The sequence below is a fragment of the Protopterus annectens genome, chromosome 4.part0, assembly GCF_019279795.1.
Source record: "Protopterus annectens isolate FY-2018-M chromosome 4.part0, PAN1.0, whole genome shotgun sequence".
Taxonomy (NCBI): domain Eukaryota; kingdom Metazoa; phylum Chordata; order Ceratodontiformes; family Protopteridae; genus Protopterus; species Protopterus annectens.
In genome coordinates, this window is record NC_056733.1 from 424,124,973 (window position 1) to 424,142,624 (window position 17,652).

The following is a 17,652-nucleotide window of genomic DNA, read 5'->3' on the forward strand; positions in this document are numbered from 1 at the left end:
ATTGTAGTTTCCTCATATGCAGCTTTGCACATGGGATTAGTAAGATGCAAGATGCCATGAATCCCAGAGCCTGGAGGATTTTCCTTGCAGTAAGCCTGGTGCAATTTGCTAGTGTTCTGAAGTATTGAATTAGTTGCCCCTGCTTCTCTGGCGTGAGGGAGACCATCTGGGTGTTTGTGTCCAAATTGGCACCCAGGAAAATTATCTTCCGAGAGGGTATTAGCCTTGATTTCTTTTTGTTGACTGTTTATCCCAGAGAGTTCAATAACATTATTAAATAAGCCAGATGTTTCAGAAGAATGTGCTTGCTGTCCGCTTGGATCAGGCAGTCATCCAAATAGGGATATATTTGTATCCCTTGAAGTCTGCAGTAGGCAATTACTGATGCCAGGCATTTCGTGAATACTCTGGGCGCAGTAGATGAGCCAAAGGGCAATGCAGAGAATTGATAATGGGTTGAACCTGCAAGAAATCTGAGGTACCTTCTGCAATTTTGTCTGATTGGAACATGCAGGTATGCCTCCTTGAGGTCCAATGTTACCAGCCAAGACTCCTTTGCCCAGCATGGGCATACAAAAATGATAGAGCCTATATTTGGCCAAGCTACAAGGTTATAGAAGTACATAATAAAAACCCACCCAAGAGGAAACAGTCAAAGAATTCTTTTAGGGAGGAAAATTTTCAGGGTGGTAGATTTCACCCAGCATGGAATGTACAAAAACAATGGCACAGGACGTAAACTCGTTTGTTATGACAAAACCAGCCACCCTTCTTATCGATACATCTGCTTTTAACATGGTTGACAGTAGAAATAACAATAGAGTTACTGACGTTAAAAGCCCGAGTGTGGTTACAGAGATTAGCAAGGTACAAAGACCGGAAATTATAGTATATGAAGGATTTAAGGTTTTCAATTACACAGAAATGGAGATGGACATTTCTTGGGCTAAACTTTTAAGTAAAGGGATGAAGTTCATACCCATGACAGGGTGGGATCTGGTAGACAATATTAAGGAGGTTAAAATGTATTGTAGGAAGCTCAATTTAGCTGTACAATTTGACAAAGTCAATGAAGATGACAAAAACAAAAATAAGGATAGTAATATAGGGGGTAAAAGGATAGCTGGAACTGATCTTATTAAAAAAAGTACTTATATACCCATTTCTAATCCACATGTACATAATTTTGAGCAATTGGTATGTAATGATATTTATTGGACACACAACAAAATGAAAATCCATGGTAATGGTATAGCAGATAATTTGATTTTAATGGAGAGAAAAAGTTTACAGGATACTTTGAATAATAGAGAAATCAGGGTAATGAAACCCGACAAAGGAGGTGGAGCCGTGATATATTACACGAATGAATATCATCAGGAAATACATGAGATTTTATATAATTCGGGTAATTATGAGAACATTTCATTGAATCAAATTAATATAGGACATAAGCGTATAGATCTTATTATAGAAGAATATCTTATTGATAACAGAATATCTAATGACACATATTCCTTCTTGAAAACGGATTATCCTGTGCTGGCTAAATTGGTTGGTATACCCAAGGTGCACAAATCCATTGAGCATCCACCTTTCCGTCCGATTGTTTCGGGATCCAGGTCCAAAACTTTCAATATTGGGAAATTGATCGATAGATGGCTTAAGAAAGTGTATGATAATATTCCCCATATCATGAAGGACTCCTGGAGATTTTGGGGGGAAATAACCAATGATAAATGGAGCCCAAATTTAATATTCTTGACTGTTGATGTCATTGATCTATTCTCCAGTATACCGAAGGATGAGGGTCTGGAGTGCTTCGAAAGAAGTTTGAAAAAGTACACTGATTTTTCATGGGAAAAAGTATGTTTAATTTGTGACATGATGTCACTAGTATTAGACTACAATTATATTTAATTTCAAGGGGAGTTCTTTAGACAGACCAAGGGAGTAGCTATGGGAGCAGCGTGCGCTCCCATTTTTGCAAACTTAGTGATGGCGGATTGGGAATCCGAATACGTGTTCAAGAGTGAATTCTTTCAAGACATAGTCTTATACGTTAGATATTTGGACGACATCTTTATTTTGTGGAATGCATCAGTGGAAAGATTACATAAATTTATGCAGTACATCAATAATACAGTAGATTTTTTAAAATTTACCCATAATTATAGTTATAAAGAAATTTCATATTTAGATGTATTATTGAGTCATGATGTATTTGGATTTACTTCTAGAATTTATAGGAAACCCACATTCTCGAATGATTACGTCCATTTTAGTAGTAATCACCCTCCATATGTTTTTAAAAATGTTATCAAAGGGCAATGCATACGTGCAGCGAGAATGTCATCCAATAAACTGATCTTGGATTTTGAACTAAATGTCATCAAGGATATGTTTATTAGCAGAGCATACCCCGAAAAGATGGTTATGGATGTAATCAATTATGTGCACAATGAATGGGGAATCAAGTACAAACCTTTGCTAGGTTGTTATAAAATGGAGCAACAGATACGTCTTGACAGTGACATATCTGGAAGGGTGTGTATACTCACCTACACACCTAGCACCTACATTATCAAGGAAATTTTAGAGAGATATTGGAAGACATTAACCATCATGGATTTGGAAGACATATTAGGTACCAAACCTAGATGTGTTTTTAAGACAGCCCCCAACATGAAGAAGTTATTAGTGAGAGCTAGTCATAATAAACAAGTGCATGATACATTCAAAGGCACATCCAAATGTGGAAGGTGCCGTTAATGCAAATACATTAATACGGTCAAGGTTATTAAATTGGATGATATATGTCATACTATCATCAAATGTAGGACAGGTAATTGTTATACCAAGCAGGTGGTTTACATTGCTATATGCACAAAATGCAATGTACATTATATAGGGAAGACGGAAAGGCAGTTGAAAAAACGCATTTATGAACACCTATACAAAATAGGTAAATGTGACACCAAAAATGCGTTATATAGGCACATATTAGAAAAGGGTGAAGACCACAACTTTGTCTTTTCTATTATTGATCAAGTAACTGATACACCCTTTGGAGGCAACTGGAAAATGAGATTGGCACAATTGGAGAGTAAATGGCAAATTTTAACCGATTCCACGAGACCGCCAGGCCTCAATGATTTTATTAGTATTAAACCTTTTTTAGCTTTAGCCTAATATATTGTTCCATCTATGTTTCATCAGCTATTGTAAATGTATTAGTATATATTTATTAGTAACCAACAGGTATGTGGCATCATACTATACCATATTTATTTTTATCATTTTTATTCTTATCTGTCCATTCACAAACTGCATACATATGTTTGAGTGGCTAGTTATGTTTACATACAGTGGTTTTAGTTTTGTCATATACATTGTGTATATATGTACAAAAACATATATATTTTATCATATACATAATTTTTTATATACATTAATTCTTATATGCATCTATTTTAGTATTTTTAATTCATATATTTATACATATAGTTTGCACATACATATATTTTTTTCTATTTATTATGCTTTTTAGAGTGGAATATTTTATAGGGTGCTATATTTGTGAACAATGCAAGAAAATGAAGGTTTGTCTCTAATATTTTTGGCGGACTTTTGTTATCAATTATATCATTATGTAATTAAGTGAAGTGTATAAATATGAAAGGGTTTTAGCATTTTGTTGTTCTGAGGAAGACTGGTACTCAGTTGAAAGCGCTAAACTCGGAGTTGTTATTGTTCTTTAATAAATCGTGGTTATATTCTATTCATATCCTTCTCGTACGAGCAGTTATTCAGTCTCAGCTCATCAGTTTGTTCGAGAATTGATAATGGGTTGAACCTGCAAGAAATCTGAGGTACCTTCTGCAATTTTGTCTGATGGGGACATGCAGGTATGCCTCCTTGAGGTCCAATGTTACCAGCCAAGACTCCTTGCCCAGCATGGGAAGAAGTTGCTGTAGAGTGAGCATCTTGAATTTTGGTATGAGTAGAAATGCGTTTAGGATGAATAGATCCAAAATAGGTCTCCAATCTTTTCCCTTCCTTGGCACCAGAAATAGCCTGGAATAAAAACCTTGACCTTGTTCGATGTAGTACCTCTTGAATAGCTTTCATGTTTATGAGATCTGTAATTTGCCTTTGTGCCTCTGCCCTTTGATTGTGTGGCAGGTTTGGCATGCCTCTCATTTTTGGAAGGGTGTGAAAATGGAATTTGTAGCCTCTGTTTATAATGTCCAGGATCCATTTGTCCTTTGTGACAATATGCCAATTTTTTGAAAATAATGCCAGCTTTCCTCCTAATGGGGCTGCCATTTGAGACCTGGTTGGTATGCAAAGGGGAAAGTCATTGGGTTTGCTTTCTGAAAGATTGCGAGTTGTCCTCACCACCTCTTTGTGTAGAAGCTTGCCATTGTCTGCCTCTATACGATCCTTGGGATTGTCCTCTGCCCCTCGGGCGCATGCATCTGTCTCTTTGGGGTCTGTCTGTGACAGGAAAGGACCAGTTTTTGGAAGGCCAATTTCTACTAAAATGTGGGGGTTGGACCTGTAGAAATTCTTTCACAGTTTGCATTGATTTAGCCTTTTCCTCCATTTTCCTTAATACCTCCTCCGCATTAGCACCAAATAGTACATCCTTTTGAAGTGGTGCATCTAGTAATTTAGCTTTGACATGATCAGGCAAGGCTTGTTCCTTGAGCCAGGCATGCCTACGTATGACTGATCCTGTAACAGCAGCTCTACATGAGGCCTCTAGAGCATCAAAACCACATTGTAAGGTATGCTTACCCACTTGTTCTGCACTATGCATCAAATCCTGCAACTCTTTCAAGTCTGGTTGTTCAGGTTGTGACATTTTACTTTTCATTTGTGATAACAAAAACTGTTGGTATTTTAGCACATGAAACTGACAGTTTAAGGCCCTCATGGATAAGGTAGCCGAGGTATATACCTTTTTTCCCCACCTTTCTAAGGATCTGGAATCTCTCTCGGAAGGCAATGGATTTTTAGCAATGGAGGCCTTAACTCCCTTGGGGCCCTGTGAGATGGTTTCTGGGTCAGCAGCATGGCTTTTGTATAGAAATTGGTGTGAGTCAGGGACCCTGTAGTACTGGTCAGGCTTAACTGGAGCTGGAGGTAGAGAGTCCGGGTTAAGGCAGGCCTCTGAGTAAACATCATCTAGGATGTCCAATACAGGAGGTATAGCCAGAGGCCTGTGCTGAGGAAGCAAGAGAAATTCCCTGAGCCTTTTCTTGGAATCTGAATAATCCTGGCCTTCCCAGTGGAAGTGTTCCCTTAAGGTAATGCAAAGTTTCCCCAAATGAGTAATCCTCAGGGGGGGATACAGAAGGGATGGACTCCTCCGCATCAGAGTCTTCAAAAGGGGAGTAAGAATGTTCCTGATCATCAGAGTGCTCTGAAATAATGCAGCCCTGATCAGAAGAGGGGGAATATTCCTCCACTCTAGGCCTTTTGTCCGGAGGGGGCTGAGAACCTCTGATAAGAGTAATTAAATCCTCAGCCATTTTAAGCATCTGTTTCTTAGGCATGGGGCCTGGAGATGGGCCCTGTGAAGCTGGTCTTTTGGAGTGCATGGTTGCTTTAGACTTTGTGAAAGCCTTAATGGAGAAGGAAGAGGAAGGTCTGAAGACACCTTGAGTGGAGGTGGACCTGCCCACATTCTGAGTATCAACGCCAAGAGTGGCTTTGGTATCTGTAGTCGGGGTGTGGGCCAAGGAGCCTGCGACCTCGGGCACAGGAGACACCGTCAAAGACAGGTCGTCGGTAGTCAGGGGCTGCGTAGGCGCCTCGCTGAGAACCGGACCACGTGTAGTCAGCTTTGGCGTGGTGTCGGTAGAGGCCGCGGACCTCACGGGTCGGTCCTTGTCTTTGCGTTTTTTAGACAAAACCGGAGTCGGAGTATCCGACGACATAGTACAGTTAAATGCTTTCCCAAAATAATGCTGGGCGAACTCCGCCCGACGCTTAATAGTGAGTTTGTTGAATGTAGCACAAAAGCAACAGACCGAGACGTTGTGGTCTGGGCCTAAACAAGGTATACAGAGGGAATGGAAATCCTTATGCGGTATTTGCTTCCCACAAGAAATACAATTGTTAACTTTGTCTGACATCAGTCTGAAGCAAGAAAAGTTTCCCCAACGGGGTACTTAGCTTTTAAGAAGACTTCGGTTTCCAAATTTTCGTAATCTCAGGAGCTGGCCGACTGGCACTTGCGAACTGCTTCTGCTTTGGGCACCGCGCGGCAAGAAAGACTGAGGAAAATGGCATCAGCTGGTTCCTTTATACCCCTGTCGCACTTACATCAGGGAAGAAGCGACGACAACCGACGCCGGACCTAGACTTTGGAATTCGGCCGACCGAGGACCCGCCTGACGGCAGGAGAACCCATCTGTTATGACTGCAGCTGTATGCACGATGAACATCTATTGAAGACAATAAAGTCGGAGCCATCACTCAAGATAGGAATGGTGCTGTAGAGGTCGGTGCTGAAGGAGGTGCTGACATGGAAGCTTCTGTAATATCTATGACACTGGATAAAGAAGCAACTGGAGCGGAGCTCGGAACAGACGCAAAAGTCGTAATTGGAGCCGATGAAGCAATCTTGTGTTTGGTTGAAGATTTGTGGGCCTTGTGTTTGTGGGACTTGCCCTTATCACGAGCCGGTGAAGAGGGATCTGAATGGGGACTATTTTTGTCCTTCACTGGAGGGGTTGAGACCTCAGACACAGAAAGGGCCTCTGAGAAAGGAGAGACTAACAGGCCTTTCAAAATCAGTTTATTTTTTTTCTCGTTCAGCGTCCGCTGACTAAAACTCAGGCAAATCTGGCAAGGATGTTTCACACTGAGGTGAGAAAACCCAGACAAGACACAATCGTTGTGTGAGTCACTGTTAGGAAGTCTGCCATTGCTGGAAGTGCAGTGTTTAAACCCTGAAGTCCCTTTTTTCTCAGACATATCCATACACACAAAAACAAACAAATTACTGCCAAGAAAGTGAGAAAAGGAAGCAGAAAAGGAAGATACCAACAATGGTATCAAACAATACCACAAGGGTAGGAGAGGGCGCACCAACAATGGTATAAGAAATGCCCAATGGGTACAGCTAGACAAATAAAGGGGTAAAAAACAGTCAGTTTAGAAAAAGGTTCAAAAATTCACAAATATTTATAAAATATGACACTTAGCTGGAGAGCTTGGTGAAACGCTGCTATATGGCTGCGCGGCAAATGAGATCTAAGTTAACTGGGAAAAGGGCATTGTGGGTAGCAGCTTAGCTCGAGAATTTTTGGTGTACGCGAGCTTGGTATTAGGCTGACTCGGTTCAGAGGGCTTGGAACCAAACCCATCAGTGATGAATGGGAAGAAGATTAACAACATCAAATCACTAACTTCAATCGGTTGTATTCCTTACGGAATGAATGAACAAACTATGAATCTTCTCCATGACAAATAAAAGGACTGAAATCCAAACTGCTACAGGCAGTCAAAACAGAACTGGCAGATGCAAGGGACGCACATGTACTCCTAAACTGGGACATCATAACAGAGCACGCACAAAGCAGGAGGTGAACATGCCCACCGATGCAGTAATACCAGGAAAAAAAAAAGGCTGGGAGTGCAGGAAAGGAAATCCCAAAAGCCAACCTACTTTCAGACTACCAATATCAGATTAATTTACTGCTTGGTGGACATCAAAAAGTAACACACATGTTTTATACACACACACACACACATACATATACACACATACATATACACACATACATATACACACACACATTTTATATTATATATTACAAAACAAGAAAAGCACTGTGATTCATTATGAGCATGTAAGCTCAAGTCTTTCAAACACCAGTATAATGTACAGCATACCTGATAACTTTGCAGTCTTTACATGTTAAATGGAGCTGAAAAATGTCTCTGCATTCAACACTCTCAATAAGTTGAAGAGGAACCTATAATTACAAATACCAAAATAAATTTTATTTTCCTACAAAAAGATAACATGCAGTTACAGTGTGTTACATTAGCTATCCCACAACACTATACAGAGCAGAAAAATTGCATGCATATTTTAAATTATGAAGAAGTTTCCATCAGCCATCTTTAAAATACCATATTACATGGGGTTGGGTTTCAAATTAGCATAGCAAAAGAAAGGGCTCAAGGTCTTCTCTCCCAACTAATAACACTGTTGACAGATTTAGATTTTGCTACGGCTCCATTCCTCATCTTTTAAGCTTCACCAATAGCAACACTCCACCCTAAAGCTTCACTTGAAAAAAAAGTACAACTCTGCCTTTCCTTTTCAACTGTGTACTCCCAGTCTCTACCTTAGAGCCGCAGTGGAGCAACTGTTAGCGTTGTCGCCTCACAGCAAGAGGTTCTCCCGTTCGATTCTCGGCTGCAGCTCCTTCTGTGTGGAGTCTGTATTTTCTCCCCGTGGTCAGGTGACGTTAAAGACATGCAAGTGGGTGCGAGTTTGAATGGGCGTGCCTTCGTTGAAGGTTGGGCGTCGGGCTGGCAACTCGGCACCATAAAAATCCACTGCCAATCATGAGCGGACTGGAGTTTCGCTGTAGCGACCCCTAACCGAGAAAAGCCGAAAGTCACTCCCAGTCTCTACCTTATATGAAGAATTTTTTTTCAGGATATAAAATAAATGAAAATAAAACACAGGCTCTAGCAGTAACTATATACTCATACATAAATTGGTTCATCCATATGCATACTTAAGGGACATGCTAAGAGGAAGTGTATGGATCTGTAACAGTAAAAAGGATTCTATTACGGCAGCTATGGGTATGTGGGAAGAAACTAAACAAAACATAATACAAAAACTAAGAAATTGGAAGCTTTTGATTATGGATTTGAACAATAAGGTGCAAACAGTGAAAATGTTTCTAGCCCCTTTAATATTATATACAAATCAGGGTATTTTTTTTTTCTTTTTTTTATCAACCACAGAATTTGTGGCCCATAATAAAGAGTTGAAGAAAATTATCTGGGAGGGAAAGAGGGCAAGAGTTAAGTGAGATACATTGCTTCTCCCCATAAAACAATTTGGTTTAGGATTACCCAATTTGAAGGGATACACAGTTAAGGACCATTTATGTAACACAAGCAGAAGGTTACAAATCAAAGTTGAAAGGGGAGGGAAAATTTCAGAAAAAAAGGATAAAGTAGGATTGTGGATGTAGGCCATTAATGAGAACAGCAACCACACACAGTATATTTAAAATACACAGTATATTTAAAATACTTATACTACTTCGTAAACACTAAGCCAACACAAGAATGGAGAAAGGATATTTTACCAATAGGGATGACTGCAAATAGGGGCACAGAAAACAGGCAGGAAGATGCTGCAATTTATTGAAGAAAATTAGCAAACAAACCACGATGCTGGGATCAAATAAAGTACAGTTGTGTACACTTGCCATAAATGTAGATGTTCGAGTGTATTCACTGTTGCAGTCATCACCCGTGTGTTATCCTTGCTGTGGTAGCCCTCGGCCGGCCCGAATACCAGAGGCAATGTTTTTGTGCACCGGCTACTGTCTCCTGTAGTCTGACGTCAGGTCGTCAGTACTATAAAGCAAGGCAGCCTACATCATTACATCAATTTTTCTTGCCCTAACCCATCAGAAGCACAAGGGAAAAAAGGAGAAGTGGTTCTGGTGGCTAAAAGCCACATTGGGAAGCATGTGCCCACCTAAGGGAAGATGTGAAATGGGGGATGGAGAGAGGGAAACCAAGACTACAACAGTGAATACACTCTAACATCTACATTTATGGTAAGTGTACACAACTGTACTATGTTCTTCATGTTTCACTGTTGCCGTCATTACCTGTGGGAGGATTCCCAAAGCTGAGGTAAAGGCAGGAAGGATAGGCAGAGTCTTGGGTATGGGTCAGAAGGCCCTGCAGAATTGCAGAGGCAACCCCTGCCCTAGACTTAGAAAAGAGAGATAGGTGGTAATGCTTTGTAAAGATGTGGACAGAGGTCCAGGTGGCCCTTCCAGTATGTCCCTGGGTAGGTACTCCTCTAAGGAAGGCAGAGGATGTGGAGGTTGCCTTAATGGAGTGGGTATGGATTGACTTAGGGATGGGTTTCCCCATGTAGTCTGTAGCAAAAATGGATACAGTGGGAAATCCATTTGGAAAAGGTTTGTTTGGAGATTGGCTTCCTCTCTGCCCCTGGGGCAAAGCTTACTAGAAGCTGGTCAGTTTTTCTGAATGGCTTAGTGCGGTCCAGACAGTATCCAAGATTTCTGTGCACGTCTAGTGAGTATAGAATTCTTTCCCCCTTGTTTTGAGGGCTGGGAAAGAAGTTGGGAAGGTGTATGGCCTGGTTAAGGGTAACATCAGATACCACCTTGGGTATAAAGGAGGGATTAGTCCTCAGGGAGACTTTGTCTGCATGGAAAATTATGAAGGGCTCGACAGCCATGAAAGCTTAAAGTTCTGAGACCCTTCTGGCTGAGGTGATAGCTAGCAGGAAGGCGGTCTTCCAGGAGAGGTATTTCAATTCGGTTGAAGCGGCAGGTTCGAACGGAGGCAAGGTTAGTTTCTCCAACACGTAATTCAGGTCCCAGGGTGGAGTAGGAGGACTTCTGGGAGGCCTGATATTAGAAGCCCCTCTGAGGAATTGATTAATTAAAGGATGAGAGAAGAGGGGTGGGTCTGAATCATAATGGGCAGAGATGGCTGAGGCATGAATTTTAGAGGAGAGGCCACTACTGAATAACTCTGCTAAGTAATCCAGGATGAGAGGGATGGAAGGTTGGGAGGTACTGCCCCCCTTTTGATTGTTTCCAGCAGCAGAACCTTTTCCATTTTCCTGCACAAGATTTTCTTGTGCTAGGCCTTCTGGCATCTGTGATTATGTCCAGGACTTGTTTGCTTAACAGTGACTTCTTGTTAGTTTTTAGAGTATGAGCAATCCTGAAAGTTTGAGAGTCTGTAGGTCTGGTGCAGTACTTTCCCCCTCTCCTGGGTCAAGAGGTCTGACCTTAGGGGAAGCAGCTTCGGGGGCTGTAAGGTCAGGCTGCGTAGTAAGGGGTACCAATGCTGTCTGGGCTAATATGGAGCGATGAGGATGGCCTTTGGTCTCTCCTCTCTTATTTTGATCAGTACCTTGGGAATAAGGGACAGAGGAGGGTATTAGTGCACAAAGAGGGAGCTCCAGGGGAAGTTTAAAGCATCCACCTTCCATGCTAGGAGGTGATACTTCCTGGTACAAAACTTGTGCAGCTGGTGGTTGAAGTGCGGGTCAAAGAGGTCCATCTCTGGGGTCCCCCACTCCTGGGTGATTTGCAGAAAAATTTCTCTGTGGAGCTGCCATTCATTGGGGTCCAGTAAGCTTCTGCTTAGGTGGTCTGCCAGTGTGTTGTTGATCCCTGGTAAATATTGGGCAATTAGGTGTAGCCCCATGGAGGTGGCTGTAAGCCACAGTTTCATGGCTAACCTGCACAGGGGGTAAGATTGGGTGCCCCCCTGTTTGTTGATGTACCAAGGAGGACCCCTGGCCTGAGATGGGGTTGGAAGGAAGTCACAGCATTTTGAACTGCCATAATTTCTTTCTGGTTGATGTGCAAGTGAAAGTTGCTAGGCATTCCAGAGGCCTTGGGTACACCTGCCTGCTAGGTGAGTGCCCCAGGCTATGTCTGAGGCGTTGGTGGTGACTGTCTGGAAGGGCGGAGGATGAAGGGAAGACCCTTGTTCATGGTACAGGCCTCTGCCCACCAGAGAAATTTGTCCCTTATGTAAGGGATCAGTGGGAGAATGGTCTTTAGGGACTGAGTACTGATAACAAAGGTTCTTTTAAGTACCACTGAAGCTTTCTCATGTGAAGCCTGGCAAGAGGGATGAGAAGGATGCAAGATGCCATGTATCCCACGGCTTGCAGGAACTTCCTCGCAGTGAGGTGACTTCTGGAAGCCAGCTGGGTGTAGCAGAGAGGCAGGAAGCTCTGCTTTTCTGGGGATAGGAAGGCCATTAGTGTTGCTGCGTCTAGCACAGCTCCCAGGAAAACAATTATCCTGGTGGGGTTTTGCTTTAATTTTTTCTCGTTGATGGTGAACCCTAGGGAAGTTGGGAGTTTATCTGATAAAGAGAAGATCCTGGAGCAGCTTTTCTTTGCCATTTGCCTGAATGAGGCAGTCGTCCAGGTAAGGGTAAATCTGTATATTTCTCTGTCTGCAGAATGCTATAGCCGGGGCCAAGCATTTGGTGAATATTCTGGGAGCAGCAGATAAGCCAAAGGGCAGCGTAGAGAACTGAAAGTGCTGATTGCCTGCTCTGAAGCAGAGGAATTTTCTGCACTATTCCATGATGTGGATGTGGAGGTAGGCATCTTTTAGGTCTAGTGTTACCAGCCAGATATTTTGTGTGAGCATAGGCAGGAGCTGCTGCAAGGTTAGCATTTTGAATCTGGTGACCACCAAGGAGGCGTGCAGTTTGCATAGATCCAGGATGGGGCACCAATTGCCCTCTTTTCTGGGAAAAAGGAATAGTCAGTAGTAAAAACCTTTTCCTGTTTGATCCGGATGGACAGGTTCTACTGCCCCCTGGGATACTAGTGTTTTTATCTGCTTTAATGCCTCTGCCCACTGGTTTGGGGGGAGGTCTGGGTACCCTCTTGGAATTGTGAGTTCGCTGAAGGAGAATCTGTATCCCTGAGAAATGATTTTTAATATCCATTGGTCCTTGGTTATAGAGACCCAATTGTCCTTGAAGAGGGTGAGTCGCCCTCCTAGTTTTAGATGAGTGAAAGGAGGGCAGGGGAGGAGGGAGAGTCATAGTGAGCGTTTACCATAGAAGCTTGGCTTAGAACTCCTTGTCTTAGAGGCAGAAGTGGTCCATTGTTTGCTTCTTTGCTGGCCCTGGGATAGGGGCATGGATGTCCTGTCCCTGCAGGGCTAACTTTGGCCCTGTCTGCTGAGTGCAGGGAAGGCCCAGTGCTTAGAGGGGAAGTTCCTGCTGAATCTGGGTGGTTGAACTTGAAAGAAATTGTTTGCTGTTTGCATAGATTTTGCTTTGTCTTCTATCTTTTTAAGCACCTCTTCTGCTTTTTCCCCAAACAGGCGTTCCTTATCTAGGGGTGCATCAATAAGTTTAGACTTGACATGATCAGGCAGAGGTTGTTCCTTTAGCCATGCATGTCTTCTAATAACAGATCCTGACACTGCTGCCCTGCTAGAGGCTTCTAGGGCATCATATCCACGTTGTCATGAGTGTTTGGCCACTTGACAAGCAGAGTGTAGTAATTCTGCCAGCTCTTTTGAGTTGGCACCGTCAGGAGAGGTAGCAATCTTCTGTTTTAATTGTTCCAAAGTGTGTTGTTGATATTTTAACATATGGAGCTGACAACTGAATGCTCTGACAGCTAAGGTTGCAGAGGTGTAAACTTTCTTACCCCGTCTGTCCAGAGCACTGGAGTCTTTGTCAGAAGGAAGAGGATTCTTGGCAGAACTAGTCTTAGCTCCTTTCAGTCGCTGTGTAATGACCTCAGGGTCTGCAGCAAGGTTCCTGTACAGGTATTTGTGAGAATCCAGTACTCTGTAGTACCGGTCAGGTTTAGCTGGAGCAGGAGGCAGGGCATCAAGGACTAAACAGGATTCAAGGAAAACATCATCCCACCACTTCTAGAACAGGTGGGATGGCCAGGGGGTCCGTACTGGGGCAGGTCCAGAAACTCTCTAAGTCATTTCTTTGACTGTGGGTAGTCCTGAGATTCCCATTGAAAATGTTCCCTGAGGGAGTAAAGGGTTTCCCCAAAGGAGAGGTCTTCTGGAGGAGAGGCAGAGGGAACAGATTCCTCTGCATCTGACTCCTCAAACAGTTAAGGGCTGTTGTTCCTCTTCAAAGGCAGAATAATCAGATTCCTCAGACTCTTGGCCTGTCAATTTCTGGAGAAGGAAGCCTTTTAATTTTTTTAGAGTGGGGGCTTGAGTTCCTCAGATAAGGGAGATGAGATCTTCCACAATTTTAAGCATTTTAGCTTGGGGTGGTAGAGCAGTAGCAAGATGGTGGCTATAAGCAGATTTCCTAGGAGTGGCCTGGCTTGGAGGCCTGAGAGAATCCGTCGGTCTCTAAGAAAAGGTAGTCGGAAGAGAAGACCTCGTTTTTTGTCTAGAAATCGGTAGTGCAAATGGCCTCCTCAGAAGCCGGTGCCTGCGTCGCAGCTCCAGACCCAACTGAGGCAGAAACAGCCAAAGGCTCAGAAGATAGGAGTGGATTTCTACAGCATACCAGATACCGAAAGGGTCTCTGCAGAGGCCTGCGTAGAAAGTGAGTTGGGTATCAGGGGCTGCGAAAGCACCTCAATGAACTCCGGAGAACTGACTACTTGCTTAGCGGTAGGTTCATTGGAAGGCTTAGTCTTGTATGACCTGTCTCTAGCTTTATGTTTTTTTGGAATGTCGGCGGCTTGTTGGCTGATGGACGCGATAATTCAAAGAAGGAATACGAAAAAAATAGTCTACAAAAAGAGGTCCTCGCATTAAAGAGGGCACAGAACCGTCAACGAGGGACATTGTGGTCTAGGCCAAAACAAGTGATGCAGTAAGAATGAAAGTCTCGGTGTGGGATCTGCTTTCCACAGGCGAGACAATTGTTAACTTTTTCTGACATCAGAGCAAGAAAAAAGGGTCCCCAACAGGGTACTTGGCTTTAGATGTTTTCTGCTGAATTTCTACTTCTGGTAGCGACCGACTGGCACTCATGCCAACTGCTTCTGCTATGGGCTCCATGGCAAGAAAGACTGATATAATGACATTGGCTGCCTTGATTTATAGTACTGACAACCTGATGTCAGACTACGGGCGACAGCAGCCGGCACACAAAAACACTGACTCTGGTATTCGGGCCAGCCGAGGGCTACCACAGCAAAGGTATCCCACAGGTGATGACTGCAACAGTGAAACACGAAGAACATCTATGGACGGTCATGTAACAGAGTAGGATGAGACCAAGCAGAAGTTAGGATTGAAGTGATAGCGGTTACCTTTCATAAAATACATTGATAATGGTGCACAGTCAAAAGCAAAGAGAAAGGGATAGAGTATTGCCAAGTAACCTGTCAGATTAAGTTTTTAGTTGAGGCTAGAATAAAAACTTAAAACTGGGAAAATTTGCAGGGCATACAAAATAACACGAGAACTATAAGAAACAATCAAAAGAGGTAAGAAAAAAAAGTATAGTTGTGTACACTTACCATAAATGTAGATGTTACAGAGTGTATTCACTGTTGCAGTCATCACATTTGGGTTATCTGCTTGCAGTAGCCCTCAGTCGGCCTGATTATCAAAGTCTTGGGTCCTGCGTCGGTTGCGGTCATCTTCCATTGTCATTTTGTCAGGTAATCAGGGGTATAAAGCATGCAGCCGACGCCATTACATCAGTTTTTCTTGCCCCAGATGTCAGGTGCCCCCTAATGGAAGCAATTACATACACACACAAGGTTATACCTCCAAAAAAAAAAAAAAAAAGAGTAGAGGTATAGCCTAAAGAAGTTAGGGGGCTGGAGGGATGGTAACCAGGATTGCAACAGTGAATACACTCATACATTTATGGTAAATGTACACAACTGTACTATGTTCTTCGTGTTTCACTGTTGCAGTCATCACATTTGGGTAGATTCCCACAACGAAGGATGGGAGGAGGAATTTAGATAGCATTAGGACCAGCTACAACGCCCTGCAAGACTGCAGTAGCAAAGCCATCTCTGGATTTAGAGAAAACTATCAAATGGTAATGCTTGGTAAAAGAATGTAAAGAATTCCAGGTAGCAGCTTCTAGGATGTCTCGGGTAGGGACACCTCTGAGAAAGGCTGCAGAGGTAGATGCAGCCCTGGTTGACAGGGGTCTAAATCCCCTGTGGGATAGGTTTTCCATGGTGCTTATACCAAAAATGAATGCAATGACCTATCCATTTAGAAATGATTTGCTTTGAAATAGCCTTCCCTTCTGTCCCTGCAGCAAATGCCACCAGCAGTTCAGATTTCCTTTGAGGTTTAGTCCTGTCCAAGTAAAATCTAAATGGTCTGTGCACATCTAAGGAGTGCAGTATCCGTTCCCCTTTGTTCTGTGGATTAGAAAAGAAGGTTGGCAAATTAATAGATTGATTAAGAGCCACATTGGATACCACCTTGGGCATGAAGGAGGGATTGATCCTGAGGGACACCCTGTCCGCATGAAAGATGATGAAAGGCTTCACTGCCATGACGGCCTGTAATTCAGATACCCTTCTTGCTGAAGTGACTGCTAAAAGGAAAGCTGTTTTCCAAGAAAGGAATTTTAACTCTGCACTTGCAGCTGGCTCAAAAGGAGGAAGAATTAGTTTTTCCAATACAAAGTTAAGGTCCCAGGCTGGAGTTGGGGCTTTCCTGGGTGGTCTTAAGTTTTTGGCTACTCTGAGGAAAGTACAGTTGTGTACACCTACCATAAATGTAGATGTTTGAGTGTCTTCACTGTTGCAGTCATGACTGTAGGGTTCTCCCCTGCCGGCAGGCAGTCCTCAGTCGGCCAGAATCCCAAAGTCTGGGTCCGGCGTCGGCTGTTCAACCATGCTCCCTGACGTCAGAGCGCCAGGAGTACAAAGCTGACAGCCGATGCCATCTTCTCCAGTCTTTTTTTGCCCCAGATGTCAGGAGTCCCAAACTGAAAAAGTTCCCATATCCTTTGCAAATACACCTCAGAAGAATGGTGATAAAAGGAACCACACAAAAGTAAAAACAAGAGGGGACAGGAGGGAGGGAGACCTAGACTGCAACAGTGAAGACACTCTAACATCTACATTTATGGTAGGTGTACACAACTGTACTATGTTCATCGTGTTTCACTGTTGCAGTCATGACTGTAGGGTAGAATCCCAAAGATGAAAGAAAGGGAGGTGGTCAAAGAAGAAGGGGCGGCTAAAAGGCCCTGCAAGACTGCAGAGGCAAAGCCTGCCCTAGACTTAGAGTAAAGAGGTAGATTGTAGTGCTTAGAAAAAGTATGCACTGAACTCCAAGTTGCAGCCTCCAAAATGTCCTTTGTAGGAACTCCCCTGAGAAAAGCCGCAGAAGTGGCAGCAGCTCTGGTGGAAAGAGTCTGTATACTCCCTGGGATTTGCTTTCCATGGTGAGAATAACAAAATCTGATTCCATGAGCAATCCATTTAGAAATGGTCTGTTTTGAAATAGCTTTACCTTGGGAACTTGAAGCATAAGAAACAAACAATTGCTCTGATTTCCTGATGTCCTTGGTTCTGTCCAGGTAAAAACGTAGTTGTCTGTGTACATCCAAGGAATGTAAGCTCCTTTCCCCTTTATTTTGAGGAGTGGGGAAAAAGGTAGGCAAGTGGATAGTCTGATTTAAAGTCACTTTGGAAACCACCTTAGGCATGAAGGTAGGATTAGTCCTCAAAGACACTCTGTCTTGATGAAAAATAATATAAGGCTCCACGGCCATAAGAGCTTGTAACTCTGAAACTCTCCTGGCAGAGGTTAGGGCTAACAGAATAGCTGTCTTCCAAGATAAAAACTTGATGTCAGAAGAGGCGACAGGCTCAAAAGGAGGCAAGGTCAGTTTTTCCAAAACATAGTTGAGATCCCAAGCAGGAATGGG

General features: G+C 43.0%; 1 protein-coding gene across 7 annotated transcripts in view; it reads right to left on the reverse strand.

Moving 5' to 3' along the window:
• MTMR3 (myotubularin related protein 3) overlaps positions 1-17,652 on the reverse strand; it is a 2,239,538-nt gene that overhangs the window by 1,835,913 nt on the left and 385,973 nt on the right. For all 7 annotated transcript variants that reach the window (XM_044068370.1, XM_044068372.1, XM_044068373.1 and 4 more), the window contains one exon: positions 7,912-7,994. In XM_044068370.1, the coding sequence (XP_043924305.1) occupies positions 7,912-7,994 (83 nt within the window). The remainder of the gene's footprint in view (positions 1-7,911; positions 7,995-17,652) is intronic.